The 22,761-nt window shown below is 34.7% G+C and overlaps 1 protein-coding gene across 2 annotated transcripts in view; it reads right to left on the reverse strand.

Moving 5' to 3' along the window:
• Positions 1–8,940: 8,940 nt before the first annotated feature.
• BMPR2 (bone morphogenetic protein receptor type 2) overlaps positions 8,941–22,761 on the reverse strand; it is a 166,655-nt gene continuing 152,834 nt past the window's right edge. For both annotated transcript variants that reach the window (XM_032480054.1, XM_032480055.1), the window contains 3 exons: positions 22,342–22,514; positions 17,736–19,015; positions 8,941–16,381 (listed from right to left, as the gene is read on the reverse strand). In XM_032480054.1, the coding sequence (XP_032335945.1) occupies positions 16,131–16,381; positions 17,736–19,015; positions 22,342–22,514 (1,704 nt within the window). In that variant the 3' untranslated portion in view covers positions 8,941–16,130. The remainder of the gene's footprint in view (positions 16,382–17,735; positions 19,016–22,341; positions 22,515–22,761) is intronic.

Below are 22,761 nucleotides of genomic sequence, written 5' to 3' on the forward strand. Positions count from 1 at the left end.
ACTGAGTTTCCGGAATGAAAGCTTCAAATTAGCATATTTGTATCACTTATGCTTCTTTAAACATTTTATTTTACATAAAAGCTAATTCCCAATTAGACATGCAGACTCTACACACAGGCATTTCAAGAGTAAGTTCACAATAGTTTACAATTCTTCTAGCTCATTTTGGGAAAGGTTCACATCTCAGACCTCTATAGTACTACATATTCTTGAATTTAAACAGTAGATTCAAAATAAATGATAGCATGTGCTTTTAGAGATTAAGATACAGAATGATTTCTATTCTCTCACTGTATGTGATCATTTAAAGTTTCATTTGTATTTAAAATTTAAAACAGTGAAACTGAGTGAGCACTGCAAGATCTAACATTTTAATCTGGTTAGTGCATATTTTGGTTCATACATGAAATATTTTATTGAATTTGAATAATATCTTTAAAATTGAAATTAATTCTTTAAAATTATTATTCTTATTTAATAAGCTAAAATATCATTATTCATCAACAGACTAATATTTAGGCATGTTTTTTCATTTTTTCAAAAAGTACATTAGTGTAAATAAAAAGTATCAATTACTCCTTTCCTTTCTTGTACAGTAATATTTCATTATTTATTTATTTATATCATGACTTTATCTATATATAAAGCTCAATGAAAAAAATTTTGCCCTCAGATTTTTTTTCTAGTCCTTATTGTTAGTCTTTTCATTTTGTGATTTTTTAAAAATATCTTATTACTTTCTTTTTTAAGCATTTTTATTATTTTGTGGGGGGGAATTAGGTTTATTTATGTATTTTAATGGAGGTTCAGTACTGGGTATTGAACCCAGGACCTTGTGCATGCTAGGCAGGCACGCTACTGCTGAGCTATACCTTCCCCCTGCTCATTTTGTGATTCTTATTTAAAATAAATTAGTTGTATAAAGGAGGAGAGCTAGAAAATCATCTGCTTTAGGTTTTGACTATGTCAGATATGGTGATTATTGGTGATCAAAAAATATTTGTCGACTATATTGAATTAGTCAATTTGAAAAGTCACAAATATGTAAAGATTTAATCTCTTTCCAAAATAACCAGCCTACATACTAACTAGACACTGACAATTTTACTTTCACCTGGTAAAATCTATTTACTTACAGAAGATGCAAGAGCAGATAAATCAAATTTTTTCAAGGGGCAAAACATACCTACCCAGCATATGACAATGAAGTCAAGGTTTGGCCTAGACCATAGTCACCAAGGAACAATTTTTAAATGACCCATAAGTTCTGGGAAGTAAGCCACTCATTTTGGAAATGCAGACTCCTGAGTTTACCGACAAAAGTGTAGAATTGGTGAGTTTAGAGAGGAGCACTGAATCTCCTGCAGTTAGTTCCTCGGGAAAAGGTGGGAAAGTTCCTCAGCAGGAAAGAGTAGGCAGCCTACTCAAACCACCACTTCCTTTACTCTTGTGACTGTACCCTGCTGTGTTTCTAGGACAGTAAGTTCCCTATGTTCTGTCACTTCTAACTTCTGGGTAACAATGTAAATGAAATGGATTTTCTGCTGCTCTAGGGATCAAGGGGGTTTTGGGCTTTGAGCTTCATGAATTCCAGTCCCTGATTCTGTTTCCTCAGTTTTAATATGTCTGTCTCTCTGTCTTTATGTCTCTCTGTCACACACACAGGCAAGGAAATATTATTCCCTAATCCCAGCTATAAAGGAGCTTTGGGTGTTGACTCACATCTTTGAGATGTCAGTGCTGTAATGGGTGGAGCTTATCTGAAAAATTCAAGGAACTGTTTGAATTAAAGGAAGTTCTTGCTTTGTCTGTTTTAGTTAAAATGTAATCTTAAAAAACAAAAAGTCAGAGTCCAAATCAATTTAATTATTTTGACACTTAAAAAGGAAGAGGGATTAATAAATGTGTTTACTTCTTCCTTTTTTAAAATGAGGGTTAATTTCCTTTCCATTTACTCACTATCTGGGGGAAGAATGGAGAAATAACAGTGGACTTCCTATAGAAGAGTGCTCATCAGTGGAGAGAACACACAAGCTGCCTTGCTTCACAGTTTTAGCCAGGGCTGCCTCTCCTCTCAAGTTTATTCTAATATACCTAGCATTTCCTCTAGGCCCTTATATCCATGTTATGCTTGGGATGGAAATTCCTGAGACAGGGAGTCCACACCAAGCTTACAAAGATTAGGAAGGGAGCATAAATGGGTGAATCTTGTTGTGTAAAAGACATTTAGGAATTGCTTGATTTGAGGAGAGTCCAGATCCCACCTAAAAGGCATTTAAATAAAAACACATTTTAAATATTATGCAGGCCAAACAAACAGCTGGCTGGCTGAGTTCAGCTCTTGCTTCATCCTGTTTTTACTCCTTTCCTAGAGAATAGGGATTAAAGTATTATCCTCTTGCATGTCAGATATGGAAATGATACAGAAAATCAAAACTAATTAAGAGGAAGGTCTAAATAGACCATGAATTAGTAAACTTCTGCATACTTTAGGAGAGGCTATTTCCAGAATTTTAGTCACACGGAGAATGAACGGAGTCCTGGTTCTGGTTTCTTATTTTAATTTTTCGAATCAGCTTTGGGCTGAGTAACAGAAAATATTTTTGTGTAAATCTCTTTGAAAGGATAGCCCCCCCCCCCCCCAATTCAAAAGTCAATTATTGCCCTTTTTGATTTTTGCTTACACGGTCCACGTGAGGATATCATTCTTGATGTTACTAAGAATTTTCGTGTTGAAAGAGGCCCTGTTTGAAAACACAAGCAAGTTTTGAAATACCTTACAGTAGAAACAGCCCTCAAATCCAAAAAGATTTGAAAGTTGGGGAAAATAATTTCTCTTTTGAGAACATGAGAACATAGTGACTCAGGTTTAGGTAAAAGACAAAATAATATTGAAATTTATCCAGCATTCCTGAAATGGGCAACCTGAAGTCACATTTGAGTCAGATGTGATCTATTTTAACTCAGCACCCCTTGATCACGTGGGCTATTTTGGTTTATCAGGATAGATGTAGTGATGTCTCATTCTTCCCTCCCTGTTTCATTTTCATCTTTAGTAAAGGAGTTATCAGTAGCTTCATTTACCACCTAAAATTTCCAAAGAAGTTCTTATAATTGGGGAACTTGTCAGTTTATACATCTAAGGCATCTTAATGGAAACCTAAAGACACAAAAAAGCTTTATAGTATTAGAAAAAATTATACCTTCTTTTCCTTCTTATGATAATTTATAAAGTAATACTGAAGGCTGACCAACAATTCTGAATATTGACAAGCATGGAATTTTCAGGTAAAAAATACTCAGAGAGGAGAAAAATATAAGGAGGAAAATAATCAGAAATTATTTCCTCAAAAAATTAAATATCAAGAAAGCCGAAGTAAAAACAGTTAAAAAAAAAAATCTTAACCTAACTTTGCTTATAAAATGCCATCAGAGAACTTTGCTAAACTTTGACAGAATTCTAGCAAATGCCAGTGTTCCATGAAAATATTCAAACAACTCTGGATTAGACACCTCTTACAAGGTCTCAGGAATTGTAAATTACGTTTCACTGCAGGACTATAGTGAGATCATGACAAGGTCATGTTCATTAAGTCCTGGCTTTGTTTGGTATTTGTGTTTCTTCTGGAGAGAAGGGATGACCTGCAGGCTTTCTGCCTAGTAGCTCAAACTTTCTCAGCCAACGAAAAACAGTGAACTGTTCTAATGTAAATGGTTTTCAAGAGCCTGTCCTGCTTATTATTCATAATCAATTAAAAAACACTATGAACCAAATTTGACTAAAGGCATCAAGACGTTGAAAAGAATTGGAGAGGCCTCTAGTTCTTTGAACATGAAATAAGAGAGCCGCCTGGTGGTTAAGGTGGCGCACAGACTTGCTGCTGGTTACCTGCAAACAGTAATATTACTGTTTTATTAACATGACTGAAAAAAGTAGAGAAAAACACTACAGTAAAAAACAAAAGGATAAAAGCATTTAACTGAGGACCTATTTTCCAAACCCACTTAATCTAACTCACTCTTTCTGAAACCACGCTTGCTGAATGTAGTTTATGGGTAATACTGGTACTCATTTATTTGAAATTCTCTCTCTCTCTCTCTCCCTCTCTCTCTCTCTCTCTCTCTCTCTCTCTCTCTCTCTCTCTCTCTCTCTCTATATATATATATATATATATAAAGCATATCCACACAATTTTTCAGTGCTTATCATTGTGGTCAATTTTAACCCTACAGATGTGCCACAAATCTCACAAAATAACTTACTAAACGGCCTGCAGTTAAATTACTTTCACATAGAGAACTCAGATGGACTAAGAAGCCTGATTAATAGAAGTTAGGTGAGAGTCTACTTTGACATTTTTAAAAAGAACATTTTGGTGTCAGCATATCAATCAATTAAAGTTGGTACTTCAGAGAGAGAAAAAACTGGTAAGACTTCCTCCCTGAAGCAAAAGTCTGACAATCTAGTAAGGAGATAAACAAGTAGCTATAAACTATAGGGTCAAGTGGCGGAAGGTGAGGCTGGAAAGGAAGTGGCTGACGCATGGTAGACTTAGAACTTCAGGTCAAGGAACACAAACCATTGGGAACCTGGTAAGAGTACAGACAAGATGATTGGTGGCAGAGTATAAAATTGCTGGGAGTAGAGAGAAAACAAAAAAAGGAAGATTTAAATGCCTAACAGAGACTTAAACAGAAGACAAATGCGTAACAGCTGACAGAGAGGTTCTGAAACAGTTAAGAAGGTACAGTGGGAGTAAGGAGAAGGAGACAGATGTAAGAGGTTTTGCTTCAAAGTTTTACTGAATAATTTTTTAAATTTTATAAATGGGAGAAGATGTGACTCCCAGAGGGCATCATTGGTATGATGGAGAAGTGAATTTAATAAATTTATTTTATTAAATTATTTACTTTAAAAACTAAATAAAACTTTTACTTAAAAAAACCCCAGATAGTTCTGAAGTTCTGCATGACATCTAAAGAGAATAATTTGTTTTCTTAAATATATTTCCTTAGATGTTGTATTTTCTCTGTCATCTTTTATAAATTATTGATTGGTTCAATCTATGAAAAGTTTGCTAAGCAAAGAAAAACTTCCCTCTTACCTACCCCATTTATCACAGTTACAAAAAAAAATCACTCATTTGGGATGCTTGTTTCCTTGACTAGGAAATAGTTTCTGGGTTTTTCTATCCTTTCTAATTAAGTAGAGAAGGAAAGAAGTGCTCCAGGATTGAGAAGTGATTCTGGTTGAGGAATAGTCGGGAGAGGGAAGCATCAGACAAGAGAAGGGTAGCTCTTCTTGGAAGATCACATATCTACAATCAACCCAACCTCCTATCTTTCCACTGCCCATCATTTTAGGGTATCTTTTTGTTGCTGTTGTTCCTTTTAAGGCTGCTTTTGATACTCATTTTTATAGAAGGAGAACAGGGTGACCCCAAAATATCCTAGTACAATACTATGTGCAACAAGTTGGTCTAATAAGGCACTCGGTCAAAAAGATCAAATGTAACTTGTATGTGAGTTCCCTTAGGGAAGGCTGTGTTCTTGAAACATTTCTACAGATAATAGGTGAAAGGTGTCTGCACATATATTTGGAACCAAAAATTTGAACACATGATGTCAAAATTGTTCTATTTTTAAAACTATAAAGGCAGATCCCTCTGTGAACTGCACATTCCTTGAGGTTCCTCTTTAACCCTGATCCAATCTGCTTCCTTTTCCTTAGCATCACTGACTCAACCTTGGTTTAGGTTATCATTATCTCTCACCAGCGCCACACTAGTTTCCGTTTCTATACTCAACTTCCTTACTCTCAATCCATTCTTTTTTTCCCCTCAAATATATATATTTTTATTGAAGTATATAGTCAGTTTACAATGTTGTGTCAATTTCTGGTGTACAACACAATGCTTCAGTCATACATGAACATACATATATTCCTTTTCATATTCTTTTTCACTGTAAGTTATAAGATATTGAATATAGTTCCCTGTGCTATACAGTATAAACTTGTTTATCTATTTTATATACATTAGTTAGTATCTGCAAATCTCAAACTACCAATTTATTCCTTCCCACCCTCTTCCCCCCTGATAACCATGTTTGTTTTCTATATCTGTGAATCTTTTTCTGTTTTGTAAATAAGTTTGTCTTTTTTTTTTTTTTTTACGATTCCACATATAAGTGATATCATATGGTATTTTTCTTTCTCTTTCTGGCTTACTTCACTGAGAATGACGATCTCCAGGTCCATCCATGTTGCTGCAAATGGCATTTTTATTTTTTATGGCTGAGTAGTATTCCATTGTATAAATATACCACAACTTCTTTATCCAGTCATCTGTCAATGGACATTTAGGTTGTTTCCATGTCTTGGCTATTGTATATAGTGCTGCTATGAACATTGGGGTGCATGTATCTTTTTGAATTAAGGTTCCCTTTGGATATATGCCCAGGAGTGGGATTGCTGGATCATATGGTAAGTGAATTTTTAGTCTTTTGAAGAACCTCCATACTGTTTTTCATAATGGCTGCACCAAAGTACATTCCCACTAACGATATAGGAGAGTTCCCTTTCTCCATAGCCTCTCCAGCATTTATCTTTGTGGACATTTGAATGATGGCCATTCTGACTGGTGTGAGGTGATACCTCTCAATCCATTTTTTATACACCAGCTGAGATACCTAATTTGAGACTTCCCTGCTTGAATCCTTCCACTGACTTCCAGATACATCCAAACTCCTAGCATAATATGCTAGTCCTTCTGTGATGTAGTCCCACCTGGGTCATCTGGGTTTCTCTGGGTCATCTCTCTCCATACTTTCACTTAGCACCCCAAACTCTATTCCCGTATAGCATCCTCCCACCCCCAGAAAAACTCCACCATCTCTGGCCTCTAGGGTGTTGTGGGTGCTGCAACTTCTACTAAGACGGCCACTGCTCATCTCTTAGCTAATTCCTCCTTACATTTTAAGACAGGAAAGTTGTCTCAAAAGGAGAAATTGCCTCTGACTCAGTAAGACTGGATTAGGTATCCTTGCCATGTACACCCATAATACCCTTAGTTTTCATGCTGTCACAATACTTACAATCTGTACTGTAATTTTCTCCAAATCTACTGTGAGCAATTTGAGGGTGGCCTGTGTCTTTTATCTCCTACTGCAGTGCTTGCTATACAATAGATGTTCAAAAGTTTTTTGGTGCCCCTTTGAAAAAGGAACTGACTAGTCACGAGTGAAATTGCATTTTGTTTGCTTCTCTCATGCCCCTAGTCCAGTCATTCTCCTTTCTGGTCTACCCTGCACACCTGTCAGTGCCAACTTCAAATTACTTCTATCAAGGTCTCTCCTTCCTTGGAAACATTGGTTTCCCTACTGTCTATGGCAGCAAGTCCAGAACCTAGATCTAGCTTTCAAAAGTCTTACTATCTATTTGGATCTACATGTTCTGCTTTATTTCCAGTCCCTATTGGCCCTTATCTCTGGCCACTTGGAATATTCTGCCTTCATTTTTCCTATTGAAATCCCACCTGTCCTTCCAAGACCCTGCTCAATAATCATTTCCTCACTGAAGTCTTCCTTGGTTCTTCACTATACTGAGCATATAGTTTACCACTCATTTGGGCACTTACATGTCATCTTGCTTGGAGGTAACCTTTTTCGGGGCAGGCCTTCTCTCTTCCACAAGATGGCTTAAGTTCCTAGGGTGCAGGAATCATATCATCCTCTTTGGTATCTCTCAGTACAGCAATACCTATTCAATTTCAAAAAAGTGAATAATACATTATACCAATAAAATGAAAACTGCCCAGATATGGAATTTGACCTTTAAATTGAAAAACAGTAGAGAATAAAGAGTCAGTTTCTAAGTTTGTCCTTTGCAGAGAAAGATGTAAACTGGAAAGGTGGGTTGGATAGGTATAGGTGTAAATGAGAATAATTTTACTTGTGTAAGTCATCATTAAAAGGTTAAGCAGGTCATTATTACACATTTTCCCAGGTCATCATATTTTCTCTAAAAACACTTTGTTATCATCTTGAATATTAAACAGTGGGTTATGCAGAGGAATGCAACACTACCCTGTAACATAATATTACATTGTAAGGCTGATCATGTGAATCAAAATGAAAAAGGCACCCCCAACCTACTATCCCTACAATATTATTTAAAGTGACAACAGAGCCTATGAGAATAGACTATGCTTTTCTTCAAGCAAAAATTCCTTTGGCATCTAGTCAAGAGTAGTCCAGCACTCTTTAAAAAAGTGGTGGTCCTGTGGCTCCTCCTTCAGGACACTTAACTAATATACGGAATTAGTCTAGAGTTGAAACAATGTGTTGCCTTCACAAACTCTTATTCCATTTCAACAAGCCCTTCTAAAAATACAAAGTTCCAACTGCAAAGATTATTTGATGATGTGAAGCACAAACGAAATGGCACACCAATATGGATTGTTGTTTTGGTAACTGGTAACTTTTCAGCAGCCTCAAATTGCTTCACGTATATTCCTGGCTGCTTTATTTAAACACTGGGTCATTTTCGTTTTTATTTTTGAGTTTCTCTTGGTATAGTCAGAAATTGAAAACTGTAGTTTAAAGCAAAATGGAAAATACATTCGAATCTCACTTTTACCAGTTCCATGGCTTTGGGCAAGGTGTTTAACTTTCCTGAGCCACAGTTTTTTAATTTATACAATGGGGATAATATGCATTTTATATGATTGCTATCAGAATTATCAACATATGTAAAATAAACTAACGCCATGCCTGGCGTTTAGTGTGCAATTGCTATTATAATGTTGTTTTTTTTATGTATCAGACAGTAATTAAAGTCATATTAGATGGGACATTTACTCTTCTGGTACAAAACACCTAAAATATCACACTAACAATCATAATTTCTGGTGACTTCATAAAATCAAAAGATGCAATCACTGTTGTCATTAATATGATCTTTAATAAATGGAATAATGCACCATTTTACAGCAAGCCTTTTTTAAACCTAAAGAACTGTCTTAAAATCTCCTTCTCCAATGTCTCTGTATCAATACAATCTTTTTATTTAGGTTTATATATATCAAAGCATTTACTTACAATTATTCATAGAAAACTCTTTAGTGGCTTAATGTCAGCTTTCATAGTGGCATCCATAGAGAATACAAAAGAAAAGTGATTTGCTTTATTTCATACTCACACCGATCCATCAAACACAACTTATACAGCATAGCAAGGTCTCAGACGGCTTATACAAAAGCAAAATAACTGAAAGTAATTATTCATAAATTCATATATGATATTCTATTGGTAATGTAAGAGCAAAACACACCAACAAAAGATACCCGTTAACAAGAAAGAGGGTTCTGAGGAATTGCAATATTTTTCAGCCTTTCTTTTTCTAGAAAAGCATCCTCAGAAGTGAAAACTCTGTAGCTTATGTTTCTCCTGTCCATTCAGAAAAAGCATGGCAGCTACACATTTCCATGTTTCAGCTACTACAACACCATAAGAGTTAGTGTATTTTACAATTATCCACTTATTTTCATTTGAAAAATTATCAACAGAAAATTAAGGATGATTCCAGCTTATACAAACACTTATACAATATAATCTCCATGGAAACATGACAAGGCATACAAAAACTGTTTAAATAAATAAATGTGACCAGAAAAAGAAAAGCCACAGAAGCCAAGCAATTCAGTGTTAAACCAGGATCTATCTTTGAATTAACTGAATCTTTTAGTATTCTTCTTTAAAAATGTTTCCCTATCACACTTAAGAGGACTGGTCATAAGGTGGAGAGCCTGAGACAAGAGACTGGTTACAAATAACCTCACTACAAGAATATTAGGTATACAGCATACCAATTTGGAGCCTGAACTTGTCTAAAAGAAAAATTCTATTTGGATCTCACAACGTGATAAATAGGTTACCATAGGTTACCTTCGCAAAACCACCCAAGGTATTACTAAAGCTATAAACTCACTAGTTCACTTTTAGAAGACAGTTTAATAATGCTAAATTATCTCTTGAGAAAATTTTATCAGAGGAACTTCTTTACCAAGTTCTCCCATTAAAAAACAAAGTAAAATGACATGATTTGTCCCATCATGTAGAACCACTTACCCAAAGAACAGAAATGGTTTGAAGATGGTGCTTTAGCTCTAAGGCCTAAATGTGCTGCTGCAACATGTAGCCAATTAGTTGAGTCAGTATTTATAGAACTGGACAAGTTTTTATGATTAATGAAATCTGATATATCTACATAAATTAGGTCAAATCAAAAGATAAAACATTACATGAATTGTGCGTGCAACAAACATTTTAAATCTGGATCTAATTGCTTGTTTACTACCAATTGAAGTTTTTCAGTGTGCAAAGGGTTGAAAGGGACCCTGAGTTTTTAAGTAATATTATGTCTATTGAGTGAACTAAAACATAAAAGGACAAATAAAATGGAAAAGAACCTCACATGTTGCCTTTCAAAACATTTAAAAAAAAGTTACAGTTCAAAATACAGTAATTTGTTTAAAAAAATCAATCATAAACTGGACACCCAAAATGATACATTTCTAATGATTCCTTCTCTCTTACCCATATTTTAAAATCTGGGTTTTAAATTAAGTTTAAAAATGAATGTTACAATGTTTAATAGTAACACTACAAACATCACAGTAATAATGGAATTAGAATTTTCAAGATATTATAGATTTATCTTGGGCATAATTTAATACACAGCATAAATTCTTCTGAAATATTTACTTTTAAAATGTCATCAGCCATGAGATAGAATCCTAAATTTTTCTTCATATGCACAAACACTCAATTTTAACCCGTCACTTAAAAGTTAAAAGTTTTTATAGTCCAGTCTATGTTGCAAAACAATGATGAGTATTTCAAAAGTGGTCTGCAAAAATGTACAGATAAAAACTGATTATTGTTGGGCTTGCTTTTGAAAGTTAATCTTGCATTTCGTGTTTAATATTTGATACAAAGAAGTACGTAAAATGTGGTTCAATCATAATGCTAAGCTTGCTACAATAAAGATTTTAAAATTTAATAGTAAAATGATAAACAATTCTGTATGCATGGCTTTTTAGTAATAACTAATGAGAATATAAAATCATAAAACTCCACAATAGAAAATGTTAGATAATACAAACTTAAATTAAGTGCTGATTTGCTGACAATCTGATGGTTGGATCCACTGTCAAATGGTAACATATTAATTCTCAATTCTATCCTACTGAACTACTACTTAACTAGAGTAATGAATTTGAATATAACAAAATATTTTAAGTGTTCTTAAACATAGTTATTAAAATAAGACTGAGGAGATAATGCTAAAGGAACCAAAGCAATTTAGTCTGAAGACTTGACTTAGATGTTGAGAAGCCTGAAGCATACTGAAGAAAGACAACATTTGAGATGATAAGCTACTCTTTCACTTTACTACTGGATAAGAGAAATAGATATAAAATGAAACAGGAAAGAAGCAGATTAGATATGAAGAAAACTTCTTGACAGATTTCAAGTCAGACAACCAAGGGACAGAGTAAATGAGACACAAACTAAGAGGTGAAGTAAGGAAAGTAAAGGGTAGTTGCATTGGGATGCACAAGGAAAGTAATGGGTAGTGCCCTGGGATTTCCTCTTCTTGTGTATGTTAGTTTAATCTGGGAACCTGTAGAAAAGCCTTCTTTTGATAAAAATAATTTGTGTAAATTAGCTCAAACAGTGATTTGCCAGAGTTACTTAATCAAGGAGTATACTTAGGAATGGATCATGCAAGGTTGTTTTTGGCTAAAGTTTGCATAGTTCAGAAGCTAAAAGTTAAAATGCACTTTTATCTGCTGAAGAGAAAACTGACAGTAAAGGAATGAATACTTAGAAACATTCCAGTCTGAAAAAGACTCCTGGGGTATATGTGGGAGTGTTACACAATTTCTAGGATAACTGGTCTAGATAATTAGCTAACACGTGGGTCAGTGTTTCTAAGTTTAAGAAGTTAACTTGGAAGATAGAGTAATACATAAAGCAGTCTGTGAGTAGTTATGTAATAACCTACATATGACTGGTAGTAAGTAACATACATTTATAAAAGGTTGTATGGAAATAGAATGCAATCTCACATTCCTGGAGCTAAGTACCTCCAATGAAACAGTCATTTTTATAAATAAGAAAAAAAAGCAAAAAGTTTGTTGAAAATTTTTTCCCATTTTTAAATGACTTTTAAGACAGAGGTGTATACACAATGGAAAGTTCACTGAATAGATGTAGCCTATCAGGTACTTCATTTAGCTTTAGAAGACAAATTAGAAAATATTTTAAATAAAAATACTTCTCAAATTTTGTGATAATTCCCACTGAAACACACTTACTTGAGTGTTTCTACCTTTCTTTTAACTCTTTTCACATTCAGAACCAACATACATTTTCTGGAGCAAGTAGAAACATGGAAGGAAGCTATTCAAACTGATTTATAAAAAGGACATTAGTTCTCTGGATTAGTAGAATTTTCTAAAGCAAGTAAAAGCAGAAATTTCAAAATGAAGTGAAAGTGAGGAGACTGAAAGTCCACATTAAATTAATTTCACCAAGTCAAGTAGGGAATCAGTTTAGGAAAAATTCTTTGTTCCCACAAGCCACCTTCATTTTTCCCATAATATTTACCTTACCTTTAGTTCTGCAATATAAGAATGTCAGGAGTGAAGAGAAGTGAGATTTTAAGATTCATGATGGCAGATGTGGAACTGAACTTTGTCTTGAATTAATAATTTCTCAAGCAACAATGAGCATAGACATGTCTACAAGTCTTCTTATGTTCACCTAACTTCTAAAGTCATTAAGGTATCCGGTTTGGCTTATACACAAACCACAATTATGCTGGAGTTTAATGCTGAATGTCTTACAAAACATCAGCACATTACACATCCTGTTGTACAGTGTGTAGGCAGTTTGGTGTGGATGAGAGATGTGAAGAGACCAAGCGAGGTTAAAATCTCAGCTTTGCCTATTATTAAATGTGGACCTCAGGCAAATTACTTAACTTCTCTCAGCTTCAGTTTTCCCATCTGTAAAGTGGGAATATTAACTATAATCCTCATATGGTTGCTATGAGGAGTAAAAGAGATAATGTACGCACACCACAGCATTTGGTTTGTAATAAACTGCCAATGAGTATTACTCTACTCCTTTCCTTTCCCTATAACTTTTTACACTGATATGTCCCCCCTGCAATTATGCATTTAAAAACAGGAAACATTTTTAGGAGTTATAATTAAATCATTTTGTCTCAACTGAATTCAAATCAACTTCTTTCGATGACTTAGTTCTGGTATATAATTAGCATAGTTAAGGGAATTAATAGCAGACTTTGATTACCTATTATGATACTTTTAAGGCTGCAAAACTTTAATGGTTGAATTTTAATATTTTTTTATTTAACAAATGAACTTTTATTCAAAGGGACCCAAATGCTTTTCTATATGCAAAATTTTGTGACAGTAATTAAATATTAGCTTTAAGAAACACTAGGTAAATAAAGTTAGCAAATGAGTATTTTAAGTGATTTTGCTTGCTTGTATATTAACAGATTCTAACAGTAAATCAGTCTGATGTACAACTGGATTTAAAATTTAATAAAATGATCTATACTCTATTTCTCCTATCTTTTCAAGAGTCTACTAATAAAAGACTGGGGAAAGGATATTATTTGTTTAACATGCTTGCATAAAATGGGAAACTATAAGGAGTTCTTTTAATTTGGTATATCAATTTTTGAAAGCATATTATTATTAAACATCAAAAAACTGCAGGAAAACTTACAATTAACTGGCCCAGTGTAGTAGAACATAAGAGAACTTTTCTTCTGTCAGGAAAAGATCAGTTAGACCTCAAATGGTCATTTATCCTTGATGCTTCCAATTGGAGAAGAAATATAATTTATTTTGACTCAAAGATGTCTTACAATTTTTTTTAAAGTATGCTGAAATATAGTTGAAATACACTGAAAAGCAAGAGAACTAAATGAAAATTTACTAGGAAAGATATAAATAATTCATTACATAGATTAGAAAATAACTAAATGAGAAAATTTTATTCCAGGTGTATGAAAAATATGTTAAAAGTCTGAATCAAGAGAAGGGCCAATAAAACATAAAAGGTGGAAATCCTGGGCACTAGCAAGATAATCTTAATTCAAAGAATTCAAAATCCTGTTTAGCAATTTAGCTGAATAAATGATAAGTGTTGTAACATCTAGTTTTATAAGATCACCACCGACAGCAAACAAAAGAAGTCTTACGTACAAGTAAGTCATAAGTATTTTGGACAGTAAACTGGGAAATTTAGGCCTGTCTTTAGCTAAATGATGCAAATAGAGAAATATGAGTGAGAAAATATTGTCCAGGAAAAAACCTAAATCAGGAATTTGGGGATTCGAGTTTTCCTCTTAGCTTTTAATCTCCCAGAGAAATCTTAGAAATTAACTAGATAACATCTAGGAAGTTCTCTGAGAATCTGAAAAAAATAAGTGAGACCATCACTGTTTGCAAATTGAAAGAAAATAATTTGTGCTTATAAAAAAAGTCCCTTATTTGACATAAAGTGCTTTATTTAAAAAACATGCAGAGGTTGTTTTAAAGACAATTACCAGTAATGAAAGAAGCAAGGGAAGCTTTAAAAAAAAATGATTTGAACATATAACACATTATCACTAAAAGGTACATTCTAATATAAGTAATAAATGCTACTCACACAAAGATGACATGAAAAACTGGCAAAAGGAAAAATTATGAAAATAGAATTAGTAAAGAAACACACAGTTTTGAAAAGAGAGAGGTAAGTCTCAGTCTGCTTAAAAATGATAAGTTTGGCAGCAATCCTTCCTTCCACAGGGATTTGGCATGCCAGTTGAATGATTTTTCCACACAGTGTTTTAGGTCATGGGAAGAGGAATTATTTTCAGATAAAGTTACCAGGCTTTGCTTGGGAAAAGAATAAAAAAGATACTACAGGTTCAAAACTATGAATTACTTTTAAAGTTATCTTAAACAGGATGTAATTTTATTTGAGTCAAACATGGCCTATTCAGAGAATGAAGGCTATAATACTATACTGTCTTAACCATCTACCTACTTAAAAATTCCATATAAGTATAGCTCTATAAGTTTTCTGATAAAAATGTGCTTCTTAAATAAATGAATGTGGAACAGGAACACATATATAAAAAATAAAATAAAATGGAAAACAGCTAACATTTGACTTATTCTACTTTGTTCTATGCTCTTATGAACTTCCAAAACCAGAACCAAATATGTTTATTAAAATGCCTGGAAGGAAACGTTTAGGATTTGGAAGGATAAAAGAAATGGCATTTCAAATTAGGTTTGGTAGTTCCTTCTTCAGAGCCCTTTGAGACAATGTTTCTGCATTCTCCATAAGGAGAGAGAAAGCAAGAAATCAGGTAGCTGCTTTCTCTTGTGCAAAAATTCACTGTCATAGAACTGACCTGCCAACATGATGGAGGATGGGGGAGAAAAATGTTCATAGCATGGAAGAATGTGTGCTGTTAGGAAGAGACCTTACAAGAAAGCTTATTTGTGGCCTATAGACTATTGCACGTTCAAACAAAACACAAGAGAAAAAAATGTCCATCAGATAATATGTTCAGGAACGTATCAACATATAAACTAGCTTGTGCCCAGGAATAATACATGGATACCAGACACCACTGCAGTCAAACCTGTCTTAATTTGCTTCTGTTTTAATGACCTTTAGAAACTGGTCCAAACTGATTATCAGCAATACATTGTTTTTGCTTTTTTTCTTAAAAAAATATTTTGAGACCACTTTTGATACACACACATATAATTCTGTGGTCATAACAGACAAATATAACTTTAGCAAGACTAAACAAAAGTGCAAAACTTAAAAAAACAAAATTAAAAAATATGGAAGCATAAGCTAATTTTTTTCTGCATAGCTGAAATCTATTTAAAGCAAGTCCTTGTTGCAGGGGTGGGAGGGTATACTGACAGGAGGATAAAGCAGTTTTTTTTTTTTAATGTCTTCTGCATGTTTAAACGATGCAAAAAATAATTTCCTTTCATAAGCTTGGAGATGTTTCACAGGCAGTTCATCCCTATATCTTTAGACACCATGGTTGTGGCAGTGCCTCCTTCTGCAAGGTACACAGCGGTGCTAGATTTGGAATGAACTGCCCTGTCTTTGCCATTGTTGTTGACCTCACAGTCCAGTGGTTCAGTGGAGATGACCCAGGTGGAGGGGCGCCACCGCTTAAGAGAATAAGGAGTTTTCACACGTTTCTTGATCTTTTCACCAGATCCTGATTTGCCATCTTGCGATGAATCACCTACTGAAAATAAAAGCGCAGAAAAATAAACTATATATAGAGAAACTATTAAAAAGTAAAAAGAATTGTAACTGGAAAAGAGATCAAACTGATGTCTGCAAAAGGAGCTAATGGATGTTTCTTGAAATTCATGATGCCAGGCAATATTTTTCCAGGCAAAACCTAACCAATTTATTTTTGCAATTCTTTAAGTCCAATGTTTTTATAACTGGTAGGATTATTCCATATGGCAAGGAAGAAAATATAGGAAAAACACAAAAAAGCAAAAACAGAAGAAAACTCCAAGTTCTCAATTGTATTGTAAAATCCTTGGTTATTAGTAGCAATTCTAACTTCGCAGAATGCATTTAATCATTCCATTTCATACTCAAACTGCAGCAAATTTTAAAGGCACTTGGTGTATAGTATTTTTCAGAAGAATTACACAAATACTAGAGTACAAATTTTCTAATAATTTCCCCCTCCCATAACTGACAAGACATTTTACTGATGTGGAATACTGCCATAAAGTGTCACCTTTTCTGTAATACAAGCCACTCAAACAATGGGCTAGATTCTATTGATTTTTGACAGCTGAATCTGTTCAGCCCATTCTGGAGTCTTTGACAACAACCATAAAACATGACTTTTTTTCCCCATAAGTGCTATTAGTCTAAAAGAGAAATCACTTTTTTTATAATAATAACTGTTAAAGATTTTGGTGAGCTCTCCTGTTTTGTGTTATAATCCCTTTAGGGCCATAAACCAAATATCAAGTTATTTGTTTAAGTTGCTAGGGGCCTCGTAGCACAACGCTATAGGCATGTGGGAGACTTAACAGATAACTCTTGGAAAAAATGACGCTAAAAACCAAGAACAACTTTATTGTTTCTTGTTAGTGACTTTTCTAAATTTTCTCTGGACTTGAAAGATTTATTAAGATTTTTCTAATAAAATATAAATGTATATAAAAGATATTAATATGTTCAGTTGAAATAACTTAAACAAACTGTTTCACAAGTTGTACTAATATTATTTTACTTGAAGCTTTTAGACTGGTGAGTACTTAATCTCAACTAGTCATAGCAAGTATGTGAATTGCATTATAAACCAGCAGCTACATAAGGCAAAAATTAAATTGGTAATTATTCTGATTATTGTGACACTGACTTTTTAATTATCAACAACAACCATAAAACCCCCTACTTTTTTCTTTACAACACTCTAATTACTTTTGAAGTCCAACCAAACGGCTTATTTTATTTCCGAAAGTGGTAAAAGTAAATAATTGCTAGTTGAAACACAATCTGATTCTAGCTAAGTAGTTATTTAAATGATCCCAAAAGACAAGGAGAGATCACACAGTCCCTCCACTTACACTGCAAACTGCTGCCATCAAGGACATTTGTGGCTGACAGATCCAGAGAATTAGGCCTCTGTGCTCTTCTGGGCTTTGATGGTCCAGGCTCTACTACTGTGCTTGGAACACCCTGTGTAAGAACATCTTGCTCTGAAAATGGATTGCTGTTGTTGTTATTGGAATTAGTTCGGCCACCTTCCAGTGGCCGTTCCCTCCTGTCCACAAGACGATCCAGAACACCTTCATCATGGCCAGCTTGCTGCTCTCGTCTCAGTAAAGGTTCATGCTCATCGGGACTGGAATTAATATTCAGCCGAGTGTCCTCACCAATGAATTGATTCTGCAGCATTTCTTGGGCTCTATGTGTCACTGTGTTGGCTGTCTGGCCAGATGGTACTACTCCATTGGCATACTGGGTAGTGGCAGCATGGGAGTTAACGCTGTGGTTCCTACCTGCCACACCATTCATGGTGACCGTTACCACATGAGGTTCTGCAGCATTGATTGTATTCATCTTGGCAACTCCAGTTTCTACTTGTTTCAAGTTTGATTTGTGCTTGCTGCCAAATTTCAGCCGGGGTTCCTTTGTTGAATTTTTGGTGTTTAAAGGCAAACTAGTAGGTCTCTTAGGAAGGTTCTGTTGCTTGGGGAGAGGATAGATCTGAGCGGGTGGGACATCAGGAATTAAACATGCTTGGCCATTGGCAGCTTGTGTGAAGTCCTGCTGTCCAGTCACTTCTACTGCAAGCTTTATGAGTGGGTAGAGCAAGCTGGAACTGGTGCTGCTCAGTGGGTCTGGCCCACTGAACTGTTTAAGAGAATGCTCCATGAGATTCTCATCAGAACTTTCCTTGAGGTTTTTATCAACTTCTTTTGGGTCCAGCTTGTTGGTCTCCAAGTCTTCTTCTGTCAGTTGTAAGCAGACAGGGGTTGGCCCGACTGGCTGTGAAACATTTGTGGCATGCAGATTTGTTTCATCTGGGTATGGCATCTCAGATATAGTGGTCATGCCAGTGCTTGGAGTGAGGCCAGTGGTATTTGTGGTTGTTGTGTTGGTGGACAGGCTGGTGACACTTGTTTCAGGGCTAGGGATGCGAGCTTGTGCTTGTTGCCGTTCATAGTTAATTGAATTTCGGTTCTTTTCCCCTATAGTCAAAGGTGTGCTGGACATCGAGTGCTCGGAGGAAATATTCTTCACGATGCTATCAGTATGATGGATAGAGTCTTCAATGTATGAGGAAGAAGAATAATCTGGATAAGGGCCAATCTTTGGCACACGCCTATTATGTGACAGGTTGCTTAAAGAAAAAAAGTGCCACAGTGAGAATGTACATTTATGACAAACTGACTCTCCAAGTTTAACACCCCTGATTTTAAAGTATGAACTGCTTTTTTATTCTTAACCTACATTACTCTAGAGGTTATTTAAAAGTTCTAATCAAATAATCAAGTGTCAATAACTTGCTAAAGGTTAAATCATAAAGCCTACCAAAAAATCTATGTGGATCTAGATATGATTTTTATAGATGTTCATTATTTTGGTTTACAAGAGTTATTAATTTAAAAAATTGCCCCTATAGTTTTACAACATTACCAATTATATCTTTGTGAATTGTATATTTGCATAATCAGACATAAAGTTTCAAGACCCATGATTCAAGTTTCTACACCTGTAATTCTAGATACACAGTAGCTACTCAACAAATATGTTACCAGTTAAGTTCCAAATGGCAAAAAGAACATAAAATTTTAGGTTGTTCCAAACTGCTCCAGTAAAAGGCACAGTCTAGCAATGAAACATATCGTCCTCAGGCCGAGCCATATCAACGCAAGTCCCAGAGCCTATGGTACAAGGCAGAATGACCCTCAGATAAAGAAAATCAAAGATTTAGAACTGCTCTGCAGTTATCAAAAGTTCTTCAATATCATTGTCACACCTTGAAAGTGGCAGTTCATAAGCACCACACTGTAATACCTTTATATTTTAAAAGTAAAAGCCAAGCCAAGATACGGAAGCAGCCCAAGTGCCCAATGATAGATGAACAGATAAAGAAGATGTGGTATGTATATACAAAGGAATACTTCTTAGCCATAAAAAAGAATGAAATACTGCCATTTTTGACAACAGTATGGACCTAGAGGGTATTATGCTAAGTGAAATAAGTCAGACAGAGAAAGACAAATACTGTATGACTTCACTTATATGTGGAATCTAAAAAACAAAGCAAATGAACAAACAAAACTAAACAGGAACAGGATTACAGATACAGAGAACAAACAGGTGGTTGCCAAGAAAAGGGGGTTAGAGGAAGGAAAGAAATAAGTGAGGCAGATTAATAGGCATAAAATTCCAGTTGCAAAGTAAATGAGCCACGGGTATGAAATGTACAGTGTGGGGAATATAGTAAGTAACTACATATCTTTGCATGGTGACATATGGTAACTAGACTTAGTTTGGTGATCATTTTTGAACTGTAAAGAAATACCACATCATTATGCTTTATAACAGGAACTAACATAGTGCTACCGGTCAATTACACTTCAAAAAGAAGCAAACTCATAGAAAAAGAGATTAGATTTGTGGTTACTAGAGACAGAGGGTGAGGGCAGGAAGAACTGGATGAAGGCAGTCAAATGGCACAAACTTCCTGTTATAAGATAAATAAGTACTAAGAATGTATTGTACATGATAAACATAATGAACACTGCTGCTGTATATTATATATAAAAGCTGTTGAGAGTAAATCCTAAGAGTTCTCATGACAAGGGAAAAAATGTTTTTTTTTTTCCTATTTCCTTAATTTTGTTATCTATATGAGATGATGGGTATTCACTAAACTTATGTGACAAACATTTCATGACGTATGTAAGTCAAATCATTATGCTGTATGTCAGTTATATCTGTATGCTGTATGTCAATTATATCTCAATAAAGCTAGAAGAAAAAATAAAATAAAAAGTGAGGGGTAATTTTAACAAACGATCAAGTATAAACATTGGGAACATTAATAGGTAAGTGTTACAGGAAAAAAGCAGCGACTAAAGAAGAGGTGCTATAAAAAAAAATCTGGAAGTTATGAGGAGACTGACAGGAAGGGAAAGAAGAAAAAAGCTTTTGCTCTGCACAAGAAAAGGAAGTTAAGGAGGGATGGAGAGTAAGACTCAATACAATGAAACCTAGCGTGAAATGACTACAGGATGAGCTATATATTTAGAAGTAACTGGACACGAAAAGAAGCATGTAAGGGGTAGAGCTGAATGACACAGGAGGCAAAAATGGCCAAAACAAGGAGGGTATCAAAGTTTCTTCTTACCAGTCAAGCAAAGTTCAAAAGCATTTAAAGCAAAAGGAGCTGACTCTTAAGAGAGGTAGCACTATGTGCACACTAGAGCACATAGAAAATAATGGAGATAAGGGGAGACGGAAACAGATTACCCTTAGGGATGTGTAAAGAGAAAATTTACATTTAGAATTGCTAGTCTACCTTCTTTGATTTGCTGATATAATAGGAATAAGGGTTTATACGCTGAAGGTAATTCATAAACATAAGTAGTGCAAACTCGATTTGGGGCCTATGGTTCATAATACAAACTGCTCTCAGAAATTAGAACAGAAAATAGCAAAGAATATGATTCAAGAATCAAGGTTTTTTTTCCCCCTCCTCAATTTTCTCTAGTCACTTTTTCCTGGATGCTTTTCTGAAAACTTTTAATATGTTTTAGATAAAGTAACAAATTTGTGGGAAGACTTTATCCCATAAAGATGGAACAAAGAAACAGATTACACAGTTGGAAAGTTCCAAGTTTCAGGAATTTTTAAAAAAGCCCTTTTATTTAGAACCAAAAATCACAGTTCTGATAAAGAAATATCTCACACAATAATGCTGACTATGGGATCAAAAGACCTTATGAATTGCCTTCATGTGAAAATAGCAGTGGTTATTCTGTAAGAGTGTTGGATAGGAAGCCTAGAAACCTTAGTCTTCAGTGAAGCAGTGGTTAGATATATAGGCAAGCTCAAAATTCTATTTCTTAAAAAAACAACAAACAAACAAACAAACCCTCCAAGAAAGCAGAGGAAAGAGAAAAATAATAACAACAAAGGATAATCAAGACAACACAGTACATAAAAGTGCTTATAAACTTTTGGAACTATGAAAATGTTTTACCTGTATTCTTGCAGGGTAGTTGGAGCATTAACAGAGAAAGACTAATGTTTTACTACATTTTTTGGTATTTTTTAAAAAACCACAGCTTTCTCTTGCACTTACACCAAACAAAAGTCATCAGTAAAAGAACAGGAATATTGAAAGAAAAATTACGACATTAAATTGTATCCGTTAATCATTGCACTGTTAGACTGGTTTAATAGTATTTATTTCCTGTTCTCTGTTTGGTCTGTGTCTCCCCCTCAGAAAAGTAAAATGAGGGTTTATTAAGCAATAGCCCACTCCCATGGAGAGAGCGGGCAGACTCACGTGTGTAGCTGCACTGACTTTCTTTGGCAAACTGGTTTTATGGGGTGAAAAAATAAGAGTGCAGAATATTCACTGGGGAGAGAGGGGTTTGGGATGGTCTCAGTTTTAATTACCAACAGAGGGATGTCAAACCTTCAAGGTCTTACCGCTCATTCTGCATAGCAGTAGACATTGGATTGACTGTTGGGCTCACAGATTTGTTTCTTTCCCATATCATCATAAGTTCAGCCATCCTCTCCTCAGCACACTGTGCAGTAAGCCGAGCCTCTGCATCCTGGTCCCAACAGTCTTCGATTGTCTCCTTCAGTGACCTCACTGCCTGTAATAAAGTACATGTAAAACACTGTATGTTACAAAAAATATTGAGTTTTTTAATGACATGAGGTAAAAAGAAAAATCAATTTTATTTAACCAATATTTTACATAGCTATAATAAAACATTTTAGACTTCAGAGACTTGAAAAAGGTCACATTTCTCAAAAGGTGAGGAGCAAGTATGTAAGCAAACTTTAACTGAACTCCTTGAAGAATTATCTACAAGAGTAAGCAGTTGTAGTAATTACGTT

This window comes from Camelus ferus, chromosome 5, assembly GCF_009834535.1.
Source record: "Camelus ferus isolate YT-003-E chromosome 5, BCGSAC_Cfer_1.0, whole genome shotgun sequence".
NCBI classification, from domain to species: domain Eukaryota; kingdom Metazoa; phylum Chordata; class Mammalia; order Artiodactyla; family Camelidae; genus Camelus; species Camelus ferus.